Source organism: Crocuta crocuta, unplaced genomic scaffold (genome assembly GCF_008692635.1).
Source record: "Crocuta crocuta isolate KB4526 unplaced genomic scaffold, BGI_CrCroc_1.0 scaffold36, whole genome shotgun sequence".
Lineage (NCBI taxonomy): Eukaryota > Metazoa > Chordata > Mammalia > Carnivora > Hyaenidae > Crocuta > Crocuta crocuta.
Genome location: NW_027532203.1, coordinates 18,751,290 through 18,772,839, shown reverse-complemented (window position 1 = coordinate 18,772,839; position 21,550 = coordinate 18,751,290). Strand labels below are relative to the sequence as shown.

General features: G+C 41.3%; 1 protein-coding gene across 1 annotated transcript in view; it reads right to left on the bottom strand.

Moving 5' to 3' along the window:
* Positions 1-21,550, bottom strand: part of EPG5 (ectopic P-granules 5 autophagy tethering factor) — a 112,746-nt gene that overhangs the window by 19,347 nt on the left and 71,849 nt on the right. Inside the window, exons 29-37 of the mRNA XM_077777649.1 lie at positions 20,638-20,794; positions 17,808-18,002; positions 16,364-16,577; positions 13,949-14,097; positions 13,172-13,373; positions 12,536-12,608; positions 10,797-10,900; positions 5,476-5,651; positions 239-424 (exon numbers count right to left, since the gene is read on the bottom strand). Coding sequence (XP_077633775.1) covers positions 239-424; positions 5,476-5,651; positions 10,797-10,900; positions 12,536-12,608; positions 13,172-13,373; positions 13,949-14,097; positions 16,364-16,577; positions 17,808-18,002; positions 20,638-20,794 — 1,456 coding nt within the window. The remainder of the gene's footprint in view (positions 1-238; positions 425-5,475; positions 5,652-10,796; positions 10,901-12,535; positions 12,609-13,171; positions 13,374-13,948; positions 14,098-16,363; positions 16,578-17,807; positions 18,003-20,637; positions 20,795-21,550) is intronic.

The following is a 21,550-nucleotide window of genomic DNA, read 5'->3' as shown; positions in this document are numbered from 1 at the left end:
ATGAGATGTAAAATAAAATTGATTTTCATATCCTAACTCCACGTGCTTCCCTTCATAATCCAGAATTCGATTAGGAACGATCCCAGAAAATCAGGCACCTAGTTGAAGGCACATCCCGTATGCCAAGCAGGTATCACACGACAGAGGTGTTAGGAAACAAGTAAAAAACCACAACTTATTAGAAAGGGAGGATCTGGGAAGCCTTGACAAGTCTTCAGCTCAGGCTCTCCAAACTTACGGATTCATCTACCAGCTGATCTTCCTTTGCCAATAAAACCATCATGAAAAGGAGGCAGACGATCATGCTCCGCGTCTCCGGGCGGGGACTGGGGCTCCAGGCGTCAGAGAGCACACTGACCCAGTTGACTTCACACAGGACAGACCCCAAAAATAAGAAGCAGCTCTTAGGGCTTCCTCGTTCCACCTAAAGGGAAATGAATTAAAATCGGTGTTTTGCTTTAAGCTACCTTGAAAATGTGTATAAATTGGTGTTTACTAACTTGTATTTTAGAAAATAACTTTTTCCCCAGGTTATAAAAATCATCTATAAATCCTTCCCCCCAGAGATTTGGACTTAACATTTTTCATAATTTTTCTTCCATGCTCAGTGAATGTGTACATTTTTCAGTTTGTTTAGAGTTCATTATTTATTCCACTAATTCTTTTTCTCTTTTTTTTTTCTTTTTAGAGAGAGTGTGCATGAGCAAGGCACGAGGTCAGAGAGAGAGAAGGCACGAGGTCAGAGAGAGAGAAAGAGAGAGAATCTAAGCAGGTTCCACACTCAGCATAGAGCTTGATGCGGGGCTCAATCCCACAACCCTGGGATCACAACCTGAGCCAAAATCAAGAGCCGGATGCTCAACCTAGTGAGCCACCTACTGAGCCATAGCCATTCTTTTTTTTTTTTTTTTTAATAGTTTATTGTCAAATTAGTTTCCACATAACACTCAGTGCTCATCCCCACAAGTGTCCTCCTCCATGCCCATCCCCCCCTCCCCCCCACATCCATCAGTCCTCAGTTTTTGTCAGCATTCAAGAGTCTCTCATGGTTTGCCTCTCTCCCTTTCCCCCACCATTTCCGCCCTTCTTCTCCCCCTTGTTCCTCCGTCAAGTTCCTCCTAATCCTCCTATACGTGCAAACATATGATATTTGTCCTTCTCTGCCTGACTTATTTCGAGCCATAGCCATTCTTAACAGGAGAGGAATGACCTTCCCTAGCTCTAACCAGGCTGCCCCAGTTAGTCACCAAAGCTCCGGAGAGTCTATTACAGTCCTCAGATGTGCTAGGACAGGTCAAAGATTGAGATCTACTAGCCAGTGGTTACTAAAGCTAATCGTGCATCAGAACCACCCCCACTAAAGACCCAATAAAACACAGACTGTGGGACCCCACTGCCAGTATTTTGTATTTCCTAAATCTAGGGTGGGAGCAGGAATTTGGATTTCTAAGAAGTTTCCTGGTGGTACAGACACTATCAGTCCTAGGATCCTACTCTTTGAGACCTACTATAACAGTGTTCATAATTTTTATACTGTCTTTTTAGTGTAATGTTATAAAAATGTCTCCACATCATTAGTCTTTGTGATTTTTGATGACTGAATAATATTAAATTAAATCCTATTTAAAATATATTAGGGATTGGTGGGGGGGTGGTAAATGTATTTTAAAGTATATAATCAATGTCAGAGTTCTGTCTTATTAGCTCATTTCAACAGTCTGTTTAAATTTTTTTTAATGTTTATTTATTTTTGAAAGAGAGAGACAGAACACGAGCAGGGGAGAGGCAGAGAGAGTGGGAGACACAGAATCTGAAGTAGGCTTCAGGCTCTGAGCTGTCAGCACATAGCCCAACGCAGGGCCTGAACGCATAAACTATGAGATCATGACGTGAGCCAAAGTCGGATGCTCAATCGACTGAGCCACCAGGCACCCCTCAACAGTCTGTTTAAAATAAAATGTAGCTGGCTATAAATTTTTCTGTCTAAGATGGTTAACCGTCAGAATGGCTAAAACAACTTGGGCAACAACAGATATTGGCAAGGATGCAAAGAAAGATGCACTGCTGGTAGGAATGCAAACTGGTGCAGCCACTCTGGAAAACAGTATGGAGGTTTCTCAATAAATTAAAAATAGAACTACCCTAAGACTCAGCAACTGCACTACTAGGTATTTATCCAAGGGATACAGGTGTGCTGTTTCAAAGGGACACATGCACCCAAATGTTTATAGCAGCACTATCAACAATAACCAAAGTATGGAAAGAGCCCAAACATTATCGATGAATGGATAAAGAAGATGTAGTGTGTGTGTGTGTGTGTGTGTGTGTGTGTGTGTGTGTGTATGGAGTATTACTCAGCAATCAAAAAGAATGAAATCTTGCCATTTTCAACTATGTGAACAGAACTAGAGGGTATCATGCTAAGCGAAATTAGTCAGAGAAAGACAAATATCCTAAGACTTCACTCAGATGAGGACTTTAGGATACAAAACAGATGAACAGAAGGGAAGGGAAGCAAAAATAATATGAAAACAGGGCGGGGAACAAAAACATAAGAGACTCGTAAATATGAAGAGCAAACAGAGGGTTACTGGAGGGGTTGTGGGAGGGGAGATGGGCTAAATGGGTAAGGAGCATTAAGGAATCTACTCCTGAAATCATTGTTGCACTATATGCTAACTTGGATGTAAATTTAAAAAAATAAAAAAAATTAAAAAATAAAAAATAATAAAAAATAAAATGAAGGTTAAAAAGCTCTACTCCATTTATAAAATGACAGTCAATGGAATCTGATGATTTATGCCCTCCCATGACTACCATCACTGTATCATACTAACTACTTACTCTTTTCCATTTTCAAAAATGATTCTTCAACCTCTTCTCTATCCTCTCTCTAAACCACTCAAAAAAACATCCCTTCTAATGCCAGCAAGACACATAGAACTGAACGGCTTCCAGCTTCTGGGCAGGCCAGGGTCATCTATCATTAGTCTAAAATTCCTAGAGTCACAGATTTTAGAGCAACCCTTCAGAGACTGTTCTATTTAATCTGTCACGCAGCTGAGGCTGTCCTCTTACTTAAAGCTATGTTACAGCTCTTTAAACAAGCATTCTCTTCCATGTTCATAATGGTGACGAATATATACTTAGGACCTGTCTCATGTCCTAAACCTAGATGCAAAATCAATCCTAGCCTTTTATTTCTGAGACAACTGTCCTCAGCTTTGCCTGGAGCTCAGTCACAGACAAGTAGCCGACAAGAACACCCCTGGGTGAGTCTCCATGTGCAGCACAGAAAGACACAGTACATTTCACTATTGCTGTAAACCACTGTTTACCCTCAATAATTACAGTACTTTGGGTGTCTCAGCAATCAACTCATATTAAGTTAAAAGTGAACACAAATGAGCTGGTGACTATGAATAAATAAATGGAAATGAGTGTAAAAAGCTAAGAAGATTATAATGGGTTTTTAAAAATAGTAATGTCCTGAATGTGAGACAGGAAACCCTCAAAACTCTAGAGGAGAAAGCAGGAAAGAACCTCCTTGACCTCAACCATAGCAATTTCTTACTTGACACATCCCCAAAGGCAAGGGAATCAAGAACAAAAATGAACTATTGGGACCTCATCAAGATAAAAAAGCTTCTGCACAGCAAAGGAAACAATCAATAAAACAGACAACCGACGGAATGGGAAAAGATAGTTGCAAATGACTATCACATAAAAGGCTAGTATCCAACATCTATAAGGAACTCACCAAACTCCACACCTGAAAACAAACAATCCAGTGAAGAAATGGGCAGAAGACATGAAAAGACACTTCTCCAAAGAGGACATCCAGATGGCCAACAGACACATGAAACGATGCTCAGTGTCCCTCCTCATCAGGGAAATACAAATCAAAACGACACTGAGATACCACCTCACACCAGTCAGAGTGGCTAAAATGAACAAATCAGAGAACTCTAGATGCTGGCGAGGATGTAGAGAAACGGGCACCCTCCTACACTGTTGGTGGGAATGTAAACTGGTGCCGCTCCTCTGGAAAACAGTGTGGAGGTACCTCAAAAAATTAACAATAGAACCCCCCTATGATCCAGCAATAGCACTGCTAGGAATTTACCCAAGGGATACAGGAGTGCTGATGCATAGGGACACATGTACCCCAATGTTCATAGCAGCACTCTCAACAATAGCCAAAACATAAAAAGAACCTAAATGTCCATCAACAGGCGAATGGATCAAGAAGATGTGGTTTATGTATACAATGGAATACTACATGGCAATGAGAAAGAATGAAATCTGGCCATGTGTAGCAACATGGATGGAACTTGAGGGTATTATGCTGAGCGAAATAAGTCAGGCAGAGGAGGACAGGTACCATATGTTTGCACATATAGGTGGATTAGGAGGAACTTAAAGGAGGACCACGGGGAGAGGAGAAGGGGAAAAACACTTGGGGAGAGGGAGGGAGGCAAACCATGAGAGATTCTTGAATGCTGAGAACTGAGGGCTGATGGGGGCGGGGGAAAGGGGATGTGGGGTGATGGGCATGGAGGAGGGCACTTATTGGGATGAGCACTGGGTGTTATATGGAAACCAACTTGACAATAAAGAAAAATTTTTTTTAAAAAAATAGTAACATAAGAGGGGCATCTGGGTGACTCAGTCAGTTAAGCATCTGACTCTGGATTTCGGCTCAGGTCATGATCTCATGGTCGTGACACTGAGCCCCATGTCAGGCTCTTCACTGGGCATGGAGCCCACTTAAGATATTCTCTCTCTCTCTCTCTCTCCCTCTCTTCCCTCTCTCCCTCTTTCCCTCTCTGCATCCCGTTCTCTCTCTCACTCTCTCAAAAAAATTTTAAAAGAAAAAAAATTATAAACTTAAGAACAGTACTGGCTGTCATGTAAGTAACACCACTGTGGCTGTTTTTTGTAATTATTGCTTCTATTGCTAAAACTCACACACATGTATTAGCATTTTTTCCAGGTCATTTCCAGTCTTTATATGCTTATGATGCATCATTGGTTGTTACGATGCACTTCTATCTCCTACAGCATTATTCCCTTATGTAACTGCTTAAAGAAACTAATGGCTTGAGTACCAATTACATTTTGCTTTAATAGAACATTTAACAGTATGAAAGTCTGATGATGCTATCCTAGAAAAATATGCAAACCCAGAAACACCAAGACTGAGTATGATGAAGTGATTAAACTATGCACTCATACAACAGTACTACTAAAGCCTAGGGGGTGACCACCACGTGACAGACAAAATCTTTCTCTGGGTTTAAAACCGGTCCTCCAAGCATCTGCCAAGCACCTGCTCACACAGCAGAACGATTTCCATGGGAAAATCACATGCTCTACACAGGCACCACTCAAAGAACACAGAACGTGGGTATGGTCCACGGTGGACAGGCAGCTGACTAGAAGCCGGGCGGTGGCACAGGGAGCGAGGCTTACTTTGAAGAAGGCCTCCATGAGCATCTGGTCAGGGTGCAGGTCCCTCCACGGGAGCTTCCGGTAGGCGCTATGGAAAGTGTACAGAATGAACTCTGGCATTCTGGGTGCCGTGCATGCTTCACAGTAATGCAGCAGGTGTAACCTGAGGGCTCCTTCGTCACCGGGCAACAGCTTATCTAAAGTTGAAACAGAAAATACAACTGAATGGGGCACCTGGGTGGCTTAGTCGGTTAAGCGTCCGACTTTCGCTTAGGTCATGATCTCGCGGTTCGTGGGTTCGAGCCCCGCATCGGGCTCTGTGCTGACTGCCAGCTCAGAGCCTGGAGCCTGTTTCAGTCTGTGACTCCCTCTCTCTCTGACCCTCCCCTGCTCACGCTGTCTCTCTCTCTTTCCTAGAAATAAATTTAAAAAATATGTATTTAAAAAAAAATTTAAAGAAAATACAACTGAAGACATTCAGGGTTATCTTTAAAAACAAACAAACAGAAATTTGAACTGAAAGTCTAAAACATAAAGTTCTCTATATTTACTCAATTTCAAAAGTTTTCATGCCAGGAAAAAAAAACACGGTGGCAAATTACTAGCAAAGATTGGTATGTAATTACTTACTTGGGTACCTGGAATGAGTAGCTGGGATGTGGGAAAGAGCAGGGGCGATCAGTTTTTCTTTAAAACTTCTAACTATCTGGCTTTTTCACACAAATATGCTTGCATAATCCCAACCACTTCCAAGTACCCCTCTAGTCTGCCACCCTCAGCACATATGTGGCCACTGGCATTAGCACTTATTCATTTGGCGCCTTGTAGGAACCTAATATCCCTCAAAAAGAAATGTGCCACATGACTAAAATTTAACCCTCGGTGCGGTAAAACTAGGCTACTACTGTCTCTCGGCCAAGTTATTCTAAAACGACACTCCTCTGTGACATGGATCACTCAGCATTATCATCAGAAGTATCAATTGCTGCAGTGCCCTCAAGAGTTCATGGCAACATACAGGTGTTTGGTCTAAAACAAAACCTTCAGTCTTTCTGATTTTATGCAAAGGAATGAATGTAGTCAAAGACGAGAGAGCCACACATAACAATAACAGAAAGCTGATGATTTTTTTTTAAATTTTTTTAATGTTTTATTTCTGAGAGAGAGAGAGAGAGAGAAAGAGAGAGACAGCATGAGCAGGGGAGGGTTAGAGAGAGAGGGAGATACAGAATCTGAAACAGGCTCCAGGCTCTGAGCTAGCTGTCACCACAGAGCCAACGCGGGGCTCGGACCCACGAACCGGGAGATCATGACCTGAGCCAAAGTCAGATGCTCAAGGCGCCTCAAAGCTGATGATGTTTCTTAACAGCAGCTTTTCAAAACTGACAAATGAGCATCAGTCCACAGTACCAATCAATCTATCATTTCTAATGTCCCTGTGCCCTTGATTTGCAGTCCTTCATTCTACGCATGAAACACTAACATGTTTTTAACCTTTTAAGACAAGGTAAGAGTAGCATTTGTTTAAATATGAATAAAAATAGTTTTGTTTAAACAAGTGTGGATATGTAGGTAGAAGATGTCTAAAAGGTAATCTCTTAGGACAAGACTGAGTTTCTAGTTCCAGCCCAGACACCGAACATAAGTTCTATGAGCTCAGATAAATTTATTTTGCTTTTTGGGTATTCATTTTCTCACGAATAAAAGGAGAGAGGTGGATCAGAAGACCTCACTAAAAGGCTACAACAAAATACTTCTTCCTGCTTTGCATAGTTTTGCTTCCTCTCCTTGAACCTAGTTACCAATTCCTGATGTTAGCCATCTACCTCCCTGTTCCCCAGGTACTTTATTTTATATACACAGGCAAGAACCTAAGAGATTACTTGTCCCTTATACTAAGAAACTAAATATATAGCTTTTGTGACTCTAATTTAATGCTCAAATCTTTTTGATGATGGTAAGAAGCAAGAAGTCTGTCTTTCCAAAAAAAAACAAAAACAAAAAAACAAAAACAAAAATGAAAAAGTGAGTACTGTTAGGATTTCATGTGTTACTCACTGAACCCATACTTATCAAATGGACACTGAGACTATGGCACTGCCCAAGTCTTGTGGGGGATAAAAAGAATACTGTTTCTGTGCCTAGTTTACATCTTACACTTGAGTCAGAAAAAAAATTTTTTTAAAGAGATCAGGAATATATAGGAAACCAACTTGATAATAAACTATTAAAAAAAAAGAAATAAAAATGAAACAAAAACAACACAAAAAAATCAAATAAAGGATGCCAGATCTTAAAAATAAAGAGATCAGGAATGTATATAAAAGATCAATCAAAATTACTGCATGAATACATCTAGGCAATGGAATATTGTTCAGCATTGAAAGAAAATGAGCTATCAAGCCATGAAGAGACTGGGAGAAACCATAATGCATATTATTAAGTGAAAGAAACCAATATGAAAGGTTATATAAGGTATGATTCTGATTATTTGGCATTCTATAAAAACTAAAACTATGGAGACAGAAAAAAATTCTCACCACGAATTAGTGGAGAGAGAGGGAATAGGCTGAACACAGAGGGTCCTCAGGGCCATGGGGCTAATCTGTAGGATACTGTAATGGTGGATTATGTGTTATTGTATATTTGTCAAAATCAACAATGTACAACACCAAGAGCAAACCCTAATGTAACCATGACTTTGGGTGAGAATGATGTGTCGGGGTAGGCTCATCAACTGTTAACAAGTGTACCACTCTGGTGGGGCGTGTTCATAGTAGGGGAGGCTATTTAGGGGGATAGGGGAATTCACCATACTTTCTGTTCAATTTTGCTGTGAACCTAAATCTTTCTATACACACACACATTTTTTTAAGGACCGGATGACATACTGTTAAGTCTATGACTAAGTGCCACAGACACATAGCAACCACAGAGGCACACTAGTCAGAAACGGAACGTGCCAATCAGGCCATGGCACCTTCAGGACTCACTGTGGTGCCTAGTTGAGCCAACAGCTGAGCACAGAGCTGGCCACTTCCGCCTACTGGGGGACCTGCAATGAGGAAGCCTGGCCCAGCACTCGTTGCTGGGCTGGCCAGCCCTTTCTCGGAGCTGCACCGTGGGCAGAGGCACTGCTCTTTCTTCCCGTTGCCTTTCACAGGTGTTACACCTGCACGGGCCCTGCAGGCGTTCCTTGCCCACTGTCGCTCCTCTCTCTGTTATCTTCACAAGCACCACCCCAGAAAGATCCCAAATAGCATTCCAGCCACACCTCAGTGTCTGCACCCCAAGGACTCAAGACTGCGAAGACACACTATGAAGATTCAGAGGCAGAAGAGAAACATGTGTGCACAAACACAGTGCAGAGAAGACAAAAGATCCGAGGCTTCATCCAGTGGTGCAGTTAGCATGAGCAAGTGCAGTGAGGGGAGGGCCAAGGACGTCGGCGGAACAGCGTGTCAAGCAGTATGGCTGCAGTGGAAGGTTTCCATAAAGAAGCCATCACACAATGCTCAAGTGCACTGGGCCAGACACATCTAAATACTGGGCTAAAACATGACATAGAAGTTTGGAAATACAAATATGATAGGATATAAATACTATTTTCGGGAAATAATTAATCTATTCAATAGGCAGGAACAGAAACTGGAATGAGAAAAACAGGAGGCGACTGCAAGAATCTGGGTGGGGTGGAACGAAGGTCCTCATAAACCTCCCAATATAAAATATTTAGATACACTAGGTAAAATAAAACATCTTTGAAAATGCATAGCTAGGTACGCTCCGCAGAAGGCAAGAGGGCCAGGTGCAGGGGCCAGAAGCAGCAAGAACCCAGGAAATGCAGGGCCTGATCAGACACCGAAGCCTCAGCCGCCTGCCGAGGGGTCTGCTTCTGTGGGGCTCTAACAGCACGCAGAGCCTCCCAAGGACTGCGCCCTCCCTGAAAGGACAGATCAGGGGAAGAAAGGGACCTTCTCTGCCTTCACCTAAACTCGGAGTGGAGGGGGGTGGGGAGCTGACTGTGGTAACTGGGCACACCTCCAAGTGAGTCTGGGATCTGACTGCTTATACCTGTGTCATGTGAGAAACCGCAAGCTGAGGAATTATAGTTCCAGACGGTAACAAATGAGGATCTTTTCTGGAAGACACACCCTCATCTCGGTCTTCATGGAATTTCCACAGAGAAATTCTCTCTAAATATGGGCTCGCAATACAAAATTTAAAAATGTACAAGGAGGGTTGCCTGGGTGGCTCAGTTAGTTAAGCATCTGACTCTTGACTGCGGTGCAGGTTGTAATCTCATGGTTTGTGAGTTCAAGTTCTGAGTTACCCTCCACACGGATAGTGCAGAGCCTGCTTGAGATTCTTTCTCTCTGCCCTTCCTGCACACTCTCTCAAAATAAATAAATAAACTTAAGAAAAATACAAAACGAGGGGTGCCTGGGTGGCTCAGTCAGTTAAGCATCCAACTCTTGATATCTACTCATTCAGGTCATGACCTCAGCTAAGGTCGTGATCTCATGGTTCTGAGACTGAGCTCCAAGTCGGCCTCCGAGCTAAGCATGGAGCTTCTTGGGATTCTCTCTTGCCTCCCCTCTCTATTTCTCTCTCTGCCCCCCACTTGTGTGTACACACACGCACTTTCTCTCTCTCAAAATAAATAAATGTTTTTAAAAACTACACAAGGAAACAAGCCTCTAAGAATCTAAAGGAGCATCCCAAACTGTGGCATAAGCCAGGTGTCCCCAGCAGGGGCTTCAGATAATTACTACTGCACACAGATCAGAAAGCAAAGTATGCTTAAACATTTCAAAAAAATAACAATTAGAATTTTAAACAAAAAAAGAAATCAGATGCTATCAAAAAGGAACAGGGTAGATCTAAAAAACAAACAAATATAACTTCTGGATACTAAAATGAGAAATTCAAATGTTTGTTGCTGTTGTTGCTGTTAAGCAGGTTATACAGGGCTGGAAAGCCTGGGTAAACTGGAAGACAGACCTCAAGCCTTTGCCCAAAATGAAGCACAGAAAGAAAACATGAAAAAGGAGTTAGAGGCACAGAAGATAGAATGAGGTTCAACATGAGGGGCCAGAGAATGTGTGAAGAGAACGGCTGCCTATTTTCCATGGCTGGTGAAGCTCAGAGCTACCTTACAAACAATGTATGATGTTATAAACCTCACACCAACCAGTTGTATCAGTGACGCTCTTTGGTCAAAGATGACTGCCTCCCAACTAAAATAAAATTAAAGTAGGGAAAACAGAGGCCAAAGATCAACTGAATGACTTAGGGAAAAAGTGACAGCCAATCAGAGACATAACACAACCTCTTCCTACCTTTGAAACTCTGGTGCAATGAATCCACACAGTCAGTGAACAGCCGCACGATGCTCGAGGCCACCGCAGCATCGCTCTCCAGCCAGGGGTAATGTCGCTGGCTGCTTCAAATAAAAGCAGCACACACTTAGAAATGAAAGCACCATGACTAAGTTGCTCTAGGCCCCAGGGTCTAGGGACCACCTATGTCCTAGAGAACACTGTATTACGTAGACCCAGACACACTGAGACCGTTCTAACAGCTGGAAATTCCTGGAGGCTCATAACATCACCATACAATTTTATTTATTTTCCTTCTCAACGTTTATTCCAATGCAATTAAGTTTCGGAAATGTGTTATTTACATAAATTAACACCTTTTTATATCCACTTTACACCCTATGTATCTTGGTTACGTTTCAAATGCCTTAGGTATATGCTGCTAAGTGGCTTCAACAGTTTTCTCTACCTAAAACATGAAAAAAAAGGAAAAAAAAAAAATCCACGGAACAAAAAGATGACCAAAAATGGACAAAGGAAAAAATTCTTTATAAGATCATATTAGCTTCTGAATTGGGTCCAGAAAGTTCAATATCAAAATAAACCCCATTAATTCTTCCTGGAAATAAACAGCACAGTCTGCATTATTGCCAGCAGTCTTAGTGGCTGTGCAAAATCCTGAAGCTTGTACATTAAGGACAGTCCTCTAGCAAAAGGAAAGATCCAGAACTTTTTCTATTTTTCTCAATGAGCTCTTGGAGCAGCCTGGGTTAATACAAAGAGTCCTGGCATGGAAGTCAGAAGCCCTGAGCTCTGTTCTCAGTTCTGCCCTTGCTGGCTGTGAGACTGGAGCAAGCCATTCATGTTTTCTGAGTCTTGGGAACAGATTAACATTTGTGAAGGGACTTTAAATACTGTGATATCTAGCACTGTTGTATTATTAAGAAGCTCAAGTTCAGGGGCGCCTGGGTGGCTTAGTCGGTTAAGCATCCGACTTTCGCTTAGGTCATGCTTTCATGGTTCATGGGTTCGAGCCCCGCGTCGGGCTCTGTGCTGACTGCCAGCTTGGAGCCTGGAGCCTATTTCAGAGTCTGTATCTCCCTCTCTCTTTGACCCTTCCCTGCTCACGCTGTCTCTCTCTCTCTCTCCTGAAATAAGTTAAAAAATATTAAAAAAAAAAAAAAGAAGAAGCTCAAGTTCACGTAGCTTTGTCTATATGCTTTTAGGGGAAAAAAGACTCTTAAGGGAGCTCCCTGCATGTGAACAGTTCTACACCTCTGGTTTAAATGCTCATAACATCATGCTTTCACTTAATTGCAGAGCTAATGTTAAAGGGGTAATTCCGACCCAGTACTCTGAAAACCAACTTACTTCCAAAAAACAACTGAGGTACTGGATAAAAGCAAGTTGGTCTCATATTTTATAGTATTACATTCTCAAAATCGAATTCAGGAGAGCAACATCTATTTTTCTGAAATTAAGGACCAAAATTTATTCAATGTCTTTATTGTGGAAAATTGGAAATGAGTGTCCAGTTTTGCTTCAAAGCTAATATTAAGGTAATAGATCTGATCAACCAGACTAGCAATTCCACAAATAGAAAATGTCTTAAGTTCCCTTCACTAAGGAAGCATTTTCTAAATTTAAATATGACCCTACATAAAAAATCAAATATGGTGAATGCATCCCTTATACCTAAATCCCCTCACAAGTTTAAGTCTATAAACTTCAAAGGAATTTGAATATCAAAAACAATTTACCTTTCATTGTCCTCTAAAACCAAGATCCATGGCTTAAAGAGCTGGATGATTACCGAATGTAGGGATCTTAGCACTAAAATAAAGCAACATTTTTAGAGATAAGAAATAAGAGCATCCTTTGTCAATACCACTGATAACACTTAAAAATTCTACTTTTTATTATCTATATACTCACAAACCTATGTTGATATACAAACAACATGTTTCTTATAACCAAGTATGTTTGTTTGTGTTTTCATTTGCTGCAATGGAATTTCTTGAAGAATTTCTATTACAACACAGTATCATGGATAATTTTATACTGCACATTTTTTAAAGATAAAAGCTTAAATATTCAGAACCCTTTATTCAGCAAGATAAATAACAGGAAAAAAGAGCTGGAGATTGAAACCTATCTGCTTGTACCCTGCCCTATGGAGGAGGGGCAGAGACAAGCTGAAGCAGGCACCCCCTGTGTGGGTGGACACAGGTATGACACACAGATGGGTTCACGCCTACACTGTATATTTCCTATTTCTTCTTCTTGACACTCAGATATTTAACTTTATTGCTAAGATTTAAATCACTTCATGTGTCTATTCAAGTCTCTTCCAAAGGAAGGTCAGAACACCTCACTCTGTGTTGCACTAATCTTACCTGTTTTGCTGCTAGCAGATGGGTCTTGAGCCAAGCAGGCCATTTCTGAGTCAAGCAGCCTCTTTACAAGATAACCCAAGAATGTCTTCAGATCAGCCATGTAAGGACTCCATTTTGAGAATAAACCAAAGCTTTTAAAGTCCAATGTGGATAATCGAAGCTTATAAAAAAAATTTGAGAGCCACTGTATCGTCTCTATTACCTGGAAGAGAATGACCAGTCAAAGAATCCCCAACCAATGTCTTACTTTCAGTAGCTACTTACTACAGTGGACTGTGCTGGAAGCTATGGACTTTGTAATAAAGTTGCAAAGGTGTTTGCATATGAAAAGTAAATCAGCAGATTTCAAACTCTTTTTCTAAAGCAAAGGAACCATTCTTTTCCAGTACATTCTCACATGGACCCATAGCACATAAAACTGATGAAATAGGGAGCACAGCCCCGTGGGACACTGCATGAAGATCTGGCTAAAGGAGCCAGGGGTGTAAGGTTAAGCCTTAGATGGGTTAAGGTGGGGAGAGGAGCTATAATGGGTGGGCCTGGGCTGCTCCTGAACAGATGCGCAAGAATCAGACTCTGAGGTGTAAAAGAAAGGCAAAGGGGGCATGGGAGGAAGCAAGAGACAGACAAAGGAGAACACAGGGCTCTTAAAGATAATCCATGAAAGCACAGCTTTTTAGATATAAATTTTGAATGTGCTCCAACTGTGTAAAAAATAGCAAAAGAAACAGAAAAGAAATGCAGAGACATAAACTTTAGACACCAAAAGCTACACACCTGCTTGTCAGACAGGAGAACATCCGGAGAACTTTGAAGCACTGAGCTCTCGGCAGAAGCTGCCACCTGCTGGCAGTTTGGGGCACAGCAGCCCAGGGCTCTCAGAGTGGCTTTCCAACACTCAGGGCTCAGCAGCTGCTCAGCGGAGCCTTGTGGGGCAGGGACAGAGGACAGCAAGTTAGCATCTTTTGCAAACTAACTTTTTCAACCTGAATCAAAGAACATGTGTACTTTACAAAGGAATGAAAATCTGGGTCGCCTGAGTGGCTCAGTCAGTTAAGCGTCTGACTTTGGGTCAGGTCATGATCTCATGGCTCATGAGTTTGAGCCCCGCATCGGGCTCTGTGCTGACAGCTCAGAGCCTGGAGCTGCTTCAGATTGTGTCTCCCTCTCTCTCCGTCCATCCTCTGCTCACACTGTCTCTGTCTCAAAAATAAAGTAAAAACATTTTAAAAAATTAAAATAAAAAAAACCCAAAGGAATGAAAATTAAATAAAAACCCAAAACAAATTCATAAACGCCTATGGCGAAGAGGCCGCAGTAAAGAGAACCTATTAAAAACTGTCCACCTGGACACTTGACTCTCCCTCTTGACTTTGTTTGTTCATAGTGACTCCGCTGGGAGTGAACACAGCCGGAGCCATCTGGGCTTGAGTCCAGGGTTGGGAGTGGGGAATCCCATCTACCAGCCCCTGCTGGGGAATGGTAAAAGTGCCACTCTCCTAGCTGAAGCTGCGGGACAAGGAGACTGGGTTGCAAAATGGAACCTCAGAGTCTAGACTCTCTTCTCATATTTACTCCTGAAACTCCACCGCCTCAACGGGCAAAACCTAAAGCAACACCGAGACAGCAGGCAAAAGAGACACTACCGACAGCACATGCTGCTGGTAAATCTCACATCCCAGAGGCCAGGACTCAGACCTGCTCAGGCCCTTACCACCCAGGGGTGGCAAGGGGATCACACGGGACACACGAGGCTGGCAGATCTGAGGGGAGAGATGAGGAGGCAGCTGCAACATGTTGAGTGGGAGATGTCTAGGGAACAGTGCAGGGTCTGTGGCAAATGGCTACTATGGTCTGGCTCTTAGGGCAGAGCCCTGGAACCAAGTTACAGGTGTGGGAGTTGTGTACACCTAGACAGGCGAGGGAAGCCAGGGAAAACAATGGCTGTGCCCACAGAAAGAAAATAAAGGAAAAGCAAAGGCTAGAGCCCCAAAAACAGTAACACCTTCCCCAGGGGGGAGGAAAGGGAAAGCAGGAGGCTACAGGTCAGGAATCTGACAGTGGTGGCACTGCTATTCCTAAGCTTTTAACCGACTAGCTCTTCCGGGGAAATATAAACTTCCTGTTAAATGCCAAGTCAATGATTGCCAAGACACACCATTATAATCCCTTAAAAAGGTTTCAGGGGGAAAAAAATCACAAGGTATACTTAATCAAATTTTTAAAATTTAGAACAAAAATTATTTATGCAAGTACGGATCAAAATTGTACAAATACATCTCCCTGCAACCATTCTCCACCCACCCTGCAACTGGCCTCCACAGGAAACAATGAAAGCTTGAACATGAGACCACACATTTCAGCGTTTCTTCAGGCAGTCCAATATATAAAATCATTAGTCTATTCATTAAATGGTTTCTATTAAGTAACACAAAGATTTGGCAAGAAGCAAACTTTAGGTTGCCATCCCACCTATAAACTATATGAAGTTTGCACAAAATGTAAATACTATCTCATTTATCAAATTTCAATAAAATTCCTGCCTGGTGAAATTCTCAAAATAAAAACGCTAACAATCTTTACTCCTCTTATAATCTCCAAAACTCCAGTGAAAACCAGAAGGACGGCAGGAAGACAAAGAGTTGGGCTGTGGGAAACTCAACACATCTCGTTCCCTTGGCGAATACAAATACAGTCTGCCCTTACACAGAGATGAAATTTACTTGCAAATAAAGAGGAGTCAAAAAATTAAGGGGGAGGGGAACCAAAATGTATCGACTATTTGGATCTACAGAGAAACCGACTGGCTCCTTAAACATACTGCAAAGAAGCAACTTCCTTTTCTTACCAAATCTGCAGTCAACAGAGCAAGCGGGCCCACGTCTGACCCAGCCGAGTTCGGGGCAGCAGCAAAGTCAGGGAGAAGAGGAGGGTGCCCGATGGTGGACCCCAACACCATGCACTAAGTGCTGCCTTGTTGAATCAGGACCTGTCCGAACGTTTAGGACAATCACCTTCTCCTTCTACAGACAGCAATGTTTCGGTTCCATCAAGTACTTTAGGTAAAAATTAGTGATTCTAAACTCTTGCATACTTGTCTCATTTTTACATTTTTAGATGACATCATAGAATGGTAAATATCACATTAAATATTCACTGCAACCTAATCAGTCACAACTAAAAGCCACTTACTTTGCATCAGCAGCCTGAGAATGTCACTGTACTGGTCAGGGAACTGGTAGAGAAGAAGGTAAGTCCAGTGCTTACAGAAAAGATTAAATGGCATCAAAATATCTTTGTCTGGTTCAAGGCCCCAGGCAGTAAGTGCCAAGTGAATGGACTCCAGAAGCTTGGTACGATCAGACAGAGGAGGTTTAGTGGCGTTTAACCATTGCTTCAGATCGAACTAAAAAGAAAAAGAAACAAGAAGCAGTTTTACTGACACAGGGAAATTAACTGAAGTAGAGAAAATTATGTGCAAATTTAAAGTCAAAGATTAGCAAGCATTTGGCTTTTTATAAAAACTGAAACTAAAATTTATAATCAAGGACTTAGAGGAATCTAGGCAGGTCCATAATTAATAGGTGTCCAGAGGGGCACCTGGGTGGCTCAGTCAGTTAAGCGTCCGACTTCGGCTCAGGTCATGATCTCACAGTTCGTGGGTTCGAGCCCTGTGTTGGGCTCTGTGCTGACAGCTAGCTCAGAGCCTGGAGCCTGTTTCGGATTCTGTGTCTTCCTCTCTCTCTGACCCTCCCCTGTTCATGCTATCTCTCTCTCTCTCTCTCTCTCTCAGAAATAAATAAGACATTTTTAAAAAATTTTTATTTTTTTTTTTAAATAGGTGCCTGGAAGCCTCCATCTCTGAGGCAGAGCTTTCTTGGCTCCTCGTGCTTTTCTGTAATGTAAACTTTTGGTAAAGTCTTCCCTACAAAGCAAGAATCCACACTCTGCCAGAAACAAGCAGCCATTTAAGGGACTGTCTCCACCTACAGAGCCATGTTTCTGAGTCTGTGGCAGTTACCTATCTAAGTTAATAAAAATTCAGAGTGTTATCTATCACCTTCCAGAATTCCCAGCTATGAAGCATGTTATCCCCCATTACAGACTGAGAGCACTCTCTAGGCCCAAAAGAAAAATGCCTAGGTTTTATGATTTATGGACGTCAGAGAAATACAATTGAAGGCAAAATCACTAAGCCTCTGCAATTCTCAAGGGGCAAAGTAAATTCATTGCCTGGGTCTCCGTTAATATTCTACTCAGAATGAGGACAAAGGCAATTTGTTTATATCTGGCTTATTCCAAATATGAAAGAATTTGATATATTACAACTCATTTATCAAACACATTTTCAGCATAAATTCAGGATATATTCAAAAGAAGGATGCACTAAATTACTATTATGAATATTTCAAAGCTGTTCTATTTCTAAAGAGGGCTTGGGAGTGAAGTCCTTTTTCTGCTGTGTGGAAGACTGCCCTACACGACACAATCAATGCCCCACAGGGAAAAGATGATACAAAATGCGAAAAGGGTCTACTGAGAAACAGAACTCCAGGGAGCCTTTCATTTCTATGGAGCAGCAACAACACTAAATCCTACATTTCAGTGACGGCATCAGCACGGAATCACATCTCACCTTGGTCAGCAGCATGAAAATCATATCGCTGTTGTCCTCACTTAGAAACTTCACCACTTTCCCATAGAGCTGAATGAACTCCGCAGGTGCAGCATTGGGAGTGAAGAACGGGGATAGGAGAGAGCACAACCTTCTATTCTTCAGGATGCTCTCGAGTACTTTTCTGCATTCTGACTTAGTGCCACTGATAAACACCTTGAAAGAATTAGAAAGGGAAAATGTCACCCAATTCTCCCCTCCCCAACTTTTATTTATACAACCAAGTTTTAAGGGCTAGTGGGTAAGGCAAACAGAACTTTTTCTAAAGGAAAGCATGAAACAATCAAAAAAAGTAAAATCATCACAGATAAACCTAACACTTCTAATGGAGGTGATATTAAAAATTCTGGATAATCCATTTATTTGATCTGGACAAGCCACAGAGAATTTTTAAAAGATTAAAATATTGGGATAATTTGAATCCAGAAATTGACAAGGTGCCTACCATGATTACTAAGTATCAGCATTTTATTTTAATGTTCGTTTATTTTTGAGTGTGTGACAGAACATGAGCAGGGGAGGGCAGAGAAAGAGGAAGACACAGAATCTGAGCTGTCCACACAAGGCTGACATGGGGCTTGAACTCATGAACCATGAGATCAATGACCTGAGCCAAAGTCAGACGATCAACCGACTGGGGCACCTAGTACCCCACTAAGTATCAGCATTTTATCAAGAAAACAAAACCTCTAGGTTAAAGATTTTATTGAGATGTGCTTTTAATACTTTTAAAAAGCTAACTTTAACAACTGTTATATAATCAAGATCACTTTGTTTTGACTTAGTTCTGATGTTTCAAGTACTGGATGTAAGTGAGTATTCATATAATCTCAGGGTCAGGAAGCCTTTGATAAGCTGGACCACATTCAGAAATAATAAAAGGACTGAGAGGTTTCAATATACAAAAATTTTAACTTCTATAAGGCAAAATGTATGATAAAAGGAAAATGACAAAGTAATCAGTTTAGAACATATTCCAGATATCAGGTTACTAGTCTGAGGAGCTCTGGTTACTAGTCTGAGGAGCTCTTTCAAAGCAATCAAAAAATAAGAAATTCTGCAACAGAAAATATACAAAGGTCAATAACCAGCAAATCACAAAAAACAATTAAATGGCCAGTACACATATGAAAAGTCATGCAAGTTAACAAGTACTTGAAGAAATCCAACTTAAAATAATAACAAAGTACACTTCCCCTATTAGATTAACAAGACTTTAAAAGAATCATCCTTCTTAATATTGGTTATGGTAGGAGAGCAATAAATTCAAACTCTGCTATGACAGTGGAAACTGGGCACTGTGACAATATACATCAAATGTTAGTCTCTTTGACATAGCAACCATACTTCTAGGAAATTATCCTGGAAAAAATAGTCCAACAAGTTCACAGAGATGTGTAAGAATATTTATCTCAGGCTTACTATAGCAAAACAAACAAACCACCTAAATATCCATCCAGAGGGCCCTGGGCTCAACACATTACAATATATCTGTACCATGGAACACTATGTATTAAATACCATGATATCAGTCTATATTTATAAACACAGAATAATGTCTAGAAGTTGTGTTTGAATGAAAACCAGTAGGTTAGAAAATAGCACTTGACCATTTTTGAGGAAGTTTCTCTATTTAGCAATACGTAGGAATGAAACATTATTACCACCTACACACGCACTGATGTACATACATACACAAGATAAACTATAATAAAATGCTTAGCTATGTAACCGGTATCTCCAAGAGGTTAGAGATACGAGAAATTTTTCTTCTTCATACTTTTTATATTGTGTGCATTGCTTGGCATATATCAATGTTAAAATCAAGAAAAAGAACTATTTAAAAATCCAGTTTATTTTCTGCTCTGTATTATCTCCTTGTAAGTATCTAACAGCTAAGTACTCATTCCACTGAATATGGGTGAGAGTGTATGGTTAGTGTTTACATATTTTCTACCAAATAGCTTTCCTTTCTTTTATGACATATTTCATAAATGTACATGGATACGTTGCTCTTGCCCTGTTAAATATCCATATATTTAATAGTAGGTCAAATCAATAAATGGGGACCGAGTACAGCAACTGGGAGACAGCAGTGGAGAGGTGGAGTGAACACAGACTGTCTGAGACAGGTGACGTGGGATCCAGGCTAAGCTCCAGCACTGACCAGCTGTATTCTTTAGGCAAGTTATTTCATCTTTCAGAGACCTTTCTCATCTTTAAATTTTTTTAATGTTTGTTTATTTTTGAAAGAGAGCGAGGGCATGAGTGAGGAAGAGGCGTAGAGAGAGGGAAACACAGAATTAAAGCAGGCTCCAGGCTCTGAGGTGTCTGCACAGAGCCCAATGTGGGGCTTGAACCTACAAACCTTTTGATCATGACCTTGACCAAAGTCGGACACCTAACTGACTAAGCCACCCAGGGACCCTTTTTTTCATCTTTAAAATGAGAAGGGTATCAATCACACAGAGTCACTGTGAGGATGAACTGGAGAGCATTTTATAAATAATAAGGAGTTTGTTACTGTTAATAACAATAGCACGTGAAAAGAGTTTGATATCTCCCCAGACTTTCAAAGATGAGTAACTTAGTATCTCTTGTATGGGAAGAAAAATTCTATACCAACCGTTTTAATCACATCTTGAGAAATCAACAATTCAAAGGGGCTTCCGGCTTAAGCACGACTCTGAATGTGAAACAGAAGTCTGAAGTCAACCCTCACTATGACTAATGAGGATGCTGCAGGAATTCAGTATCTGTGAATGAGGCTAAAAACACACAGTTACCTTACCTGTCCCAAGATCTCAATGCACGAAGTAAAGAACTGCCTTGTGGGAGGATGGCGCTGAGTCTCATCACTGACATAGTCCACAACAGTAAAGAAGAGACTAATGCCAACCTTCTGAACCCCAGGGGTAGGCTGCAACTTGTAGGCATTCACTAGGGCCCTGTGGGAAAATGTAGGTGAGGCTACTGGTCTACAGTAAGAGGATCCAGACTCACAAGCACTTCTTTGGTACTCTACACTTCTCACTCAGGCAATATTCTTAAGAGTCCTTCAGAGCCCCCAAACAAAAGTCACTTTAAAAATACTTCATGGGGGGAAAAAACATTCATGGGGTAGATAAGTATCTTCCAACTTGACCCAACAACTTATTTTGAATACACAAATTATTTTATGTCCTCTGGGAGGGAGAAGTGGAATCAGATGTATTATTAACATTCACACCTTTATTAGGGGTGCCTGGGTGGCTCAGTCAGTTAAGTGGCCAACTTCTCCTGGTCCTTGAGTTCAAGCCCCATGTCGGGCTCTGTACTGACAGCTCAGAGCCTGGAGCCTGCTTCAGATTCTGTGTCTGTCTCTCTCTGCCCCACCCCAGCTCGTGCTCTCTCTCTCTCTCAAAAAAAAATAAACATAAGAAAAAGTTTTTTAAAATATTCTTACCTTTATTAAAATGTTTCATATTTTGTATGTAATTCGTAATTCTTTAACTTTGTGTATTCCTTACATATTTTTTTAAAAACAAAACCTCTTATTTCTCTACATTTTAAAATATTTTTTACATGTTTTTATTTATTGTTGAGAGAGAACAAGACACAGAGCATAAGCCCCAGAGGGGCAGAGAGAGGGGGAGACACAGGATCTGAAGCAGGCTCCCAGGCTCTGAGCCGTCAGCAAGAAGCCCAACGTGGGGTTCAAACCC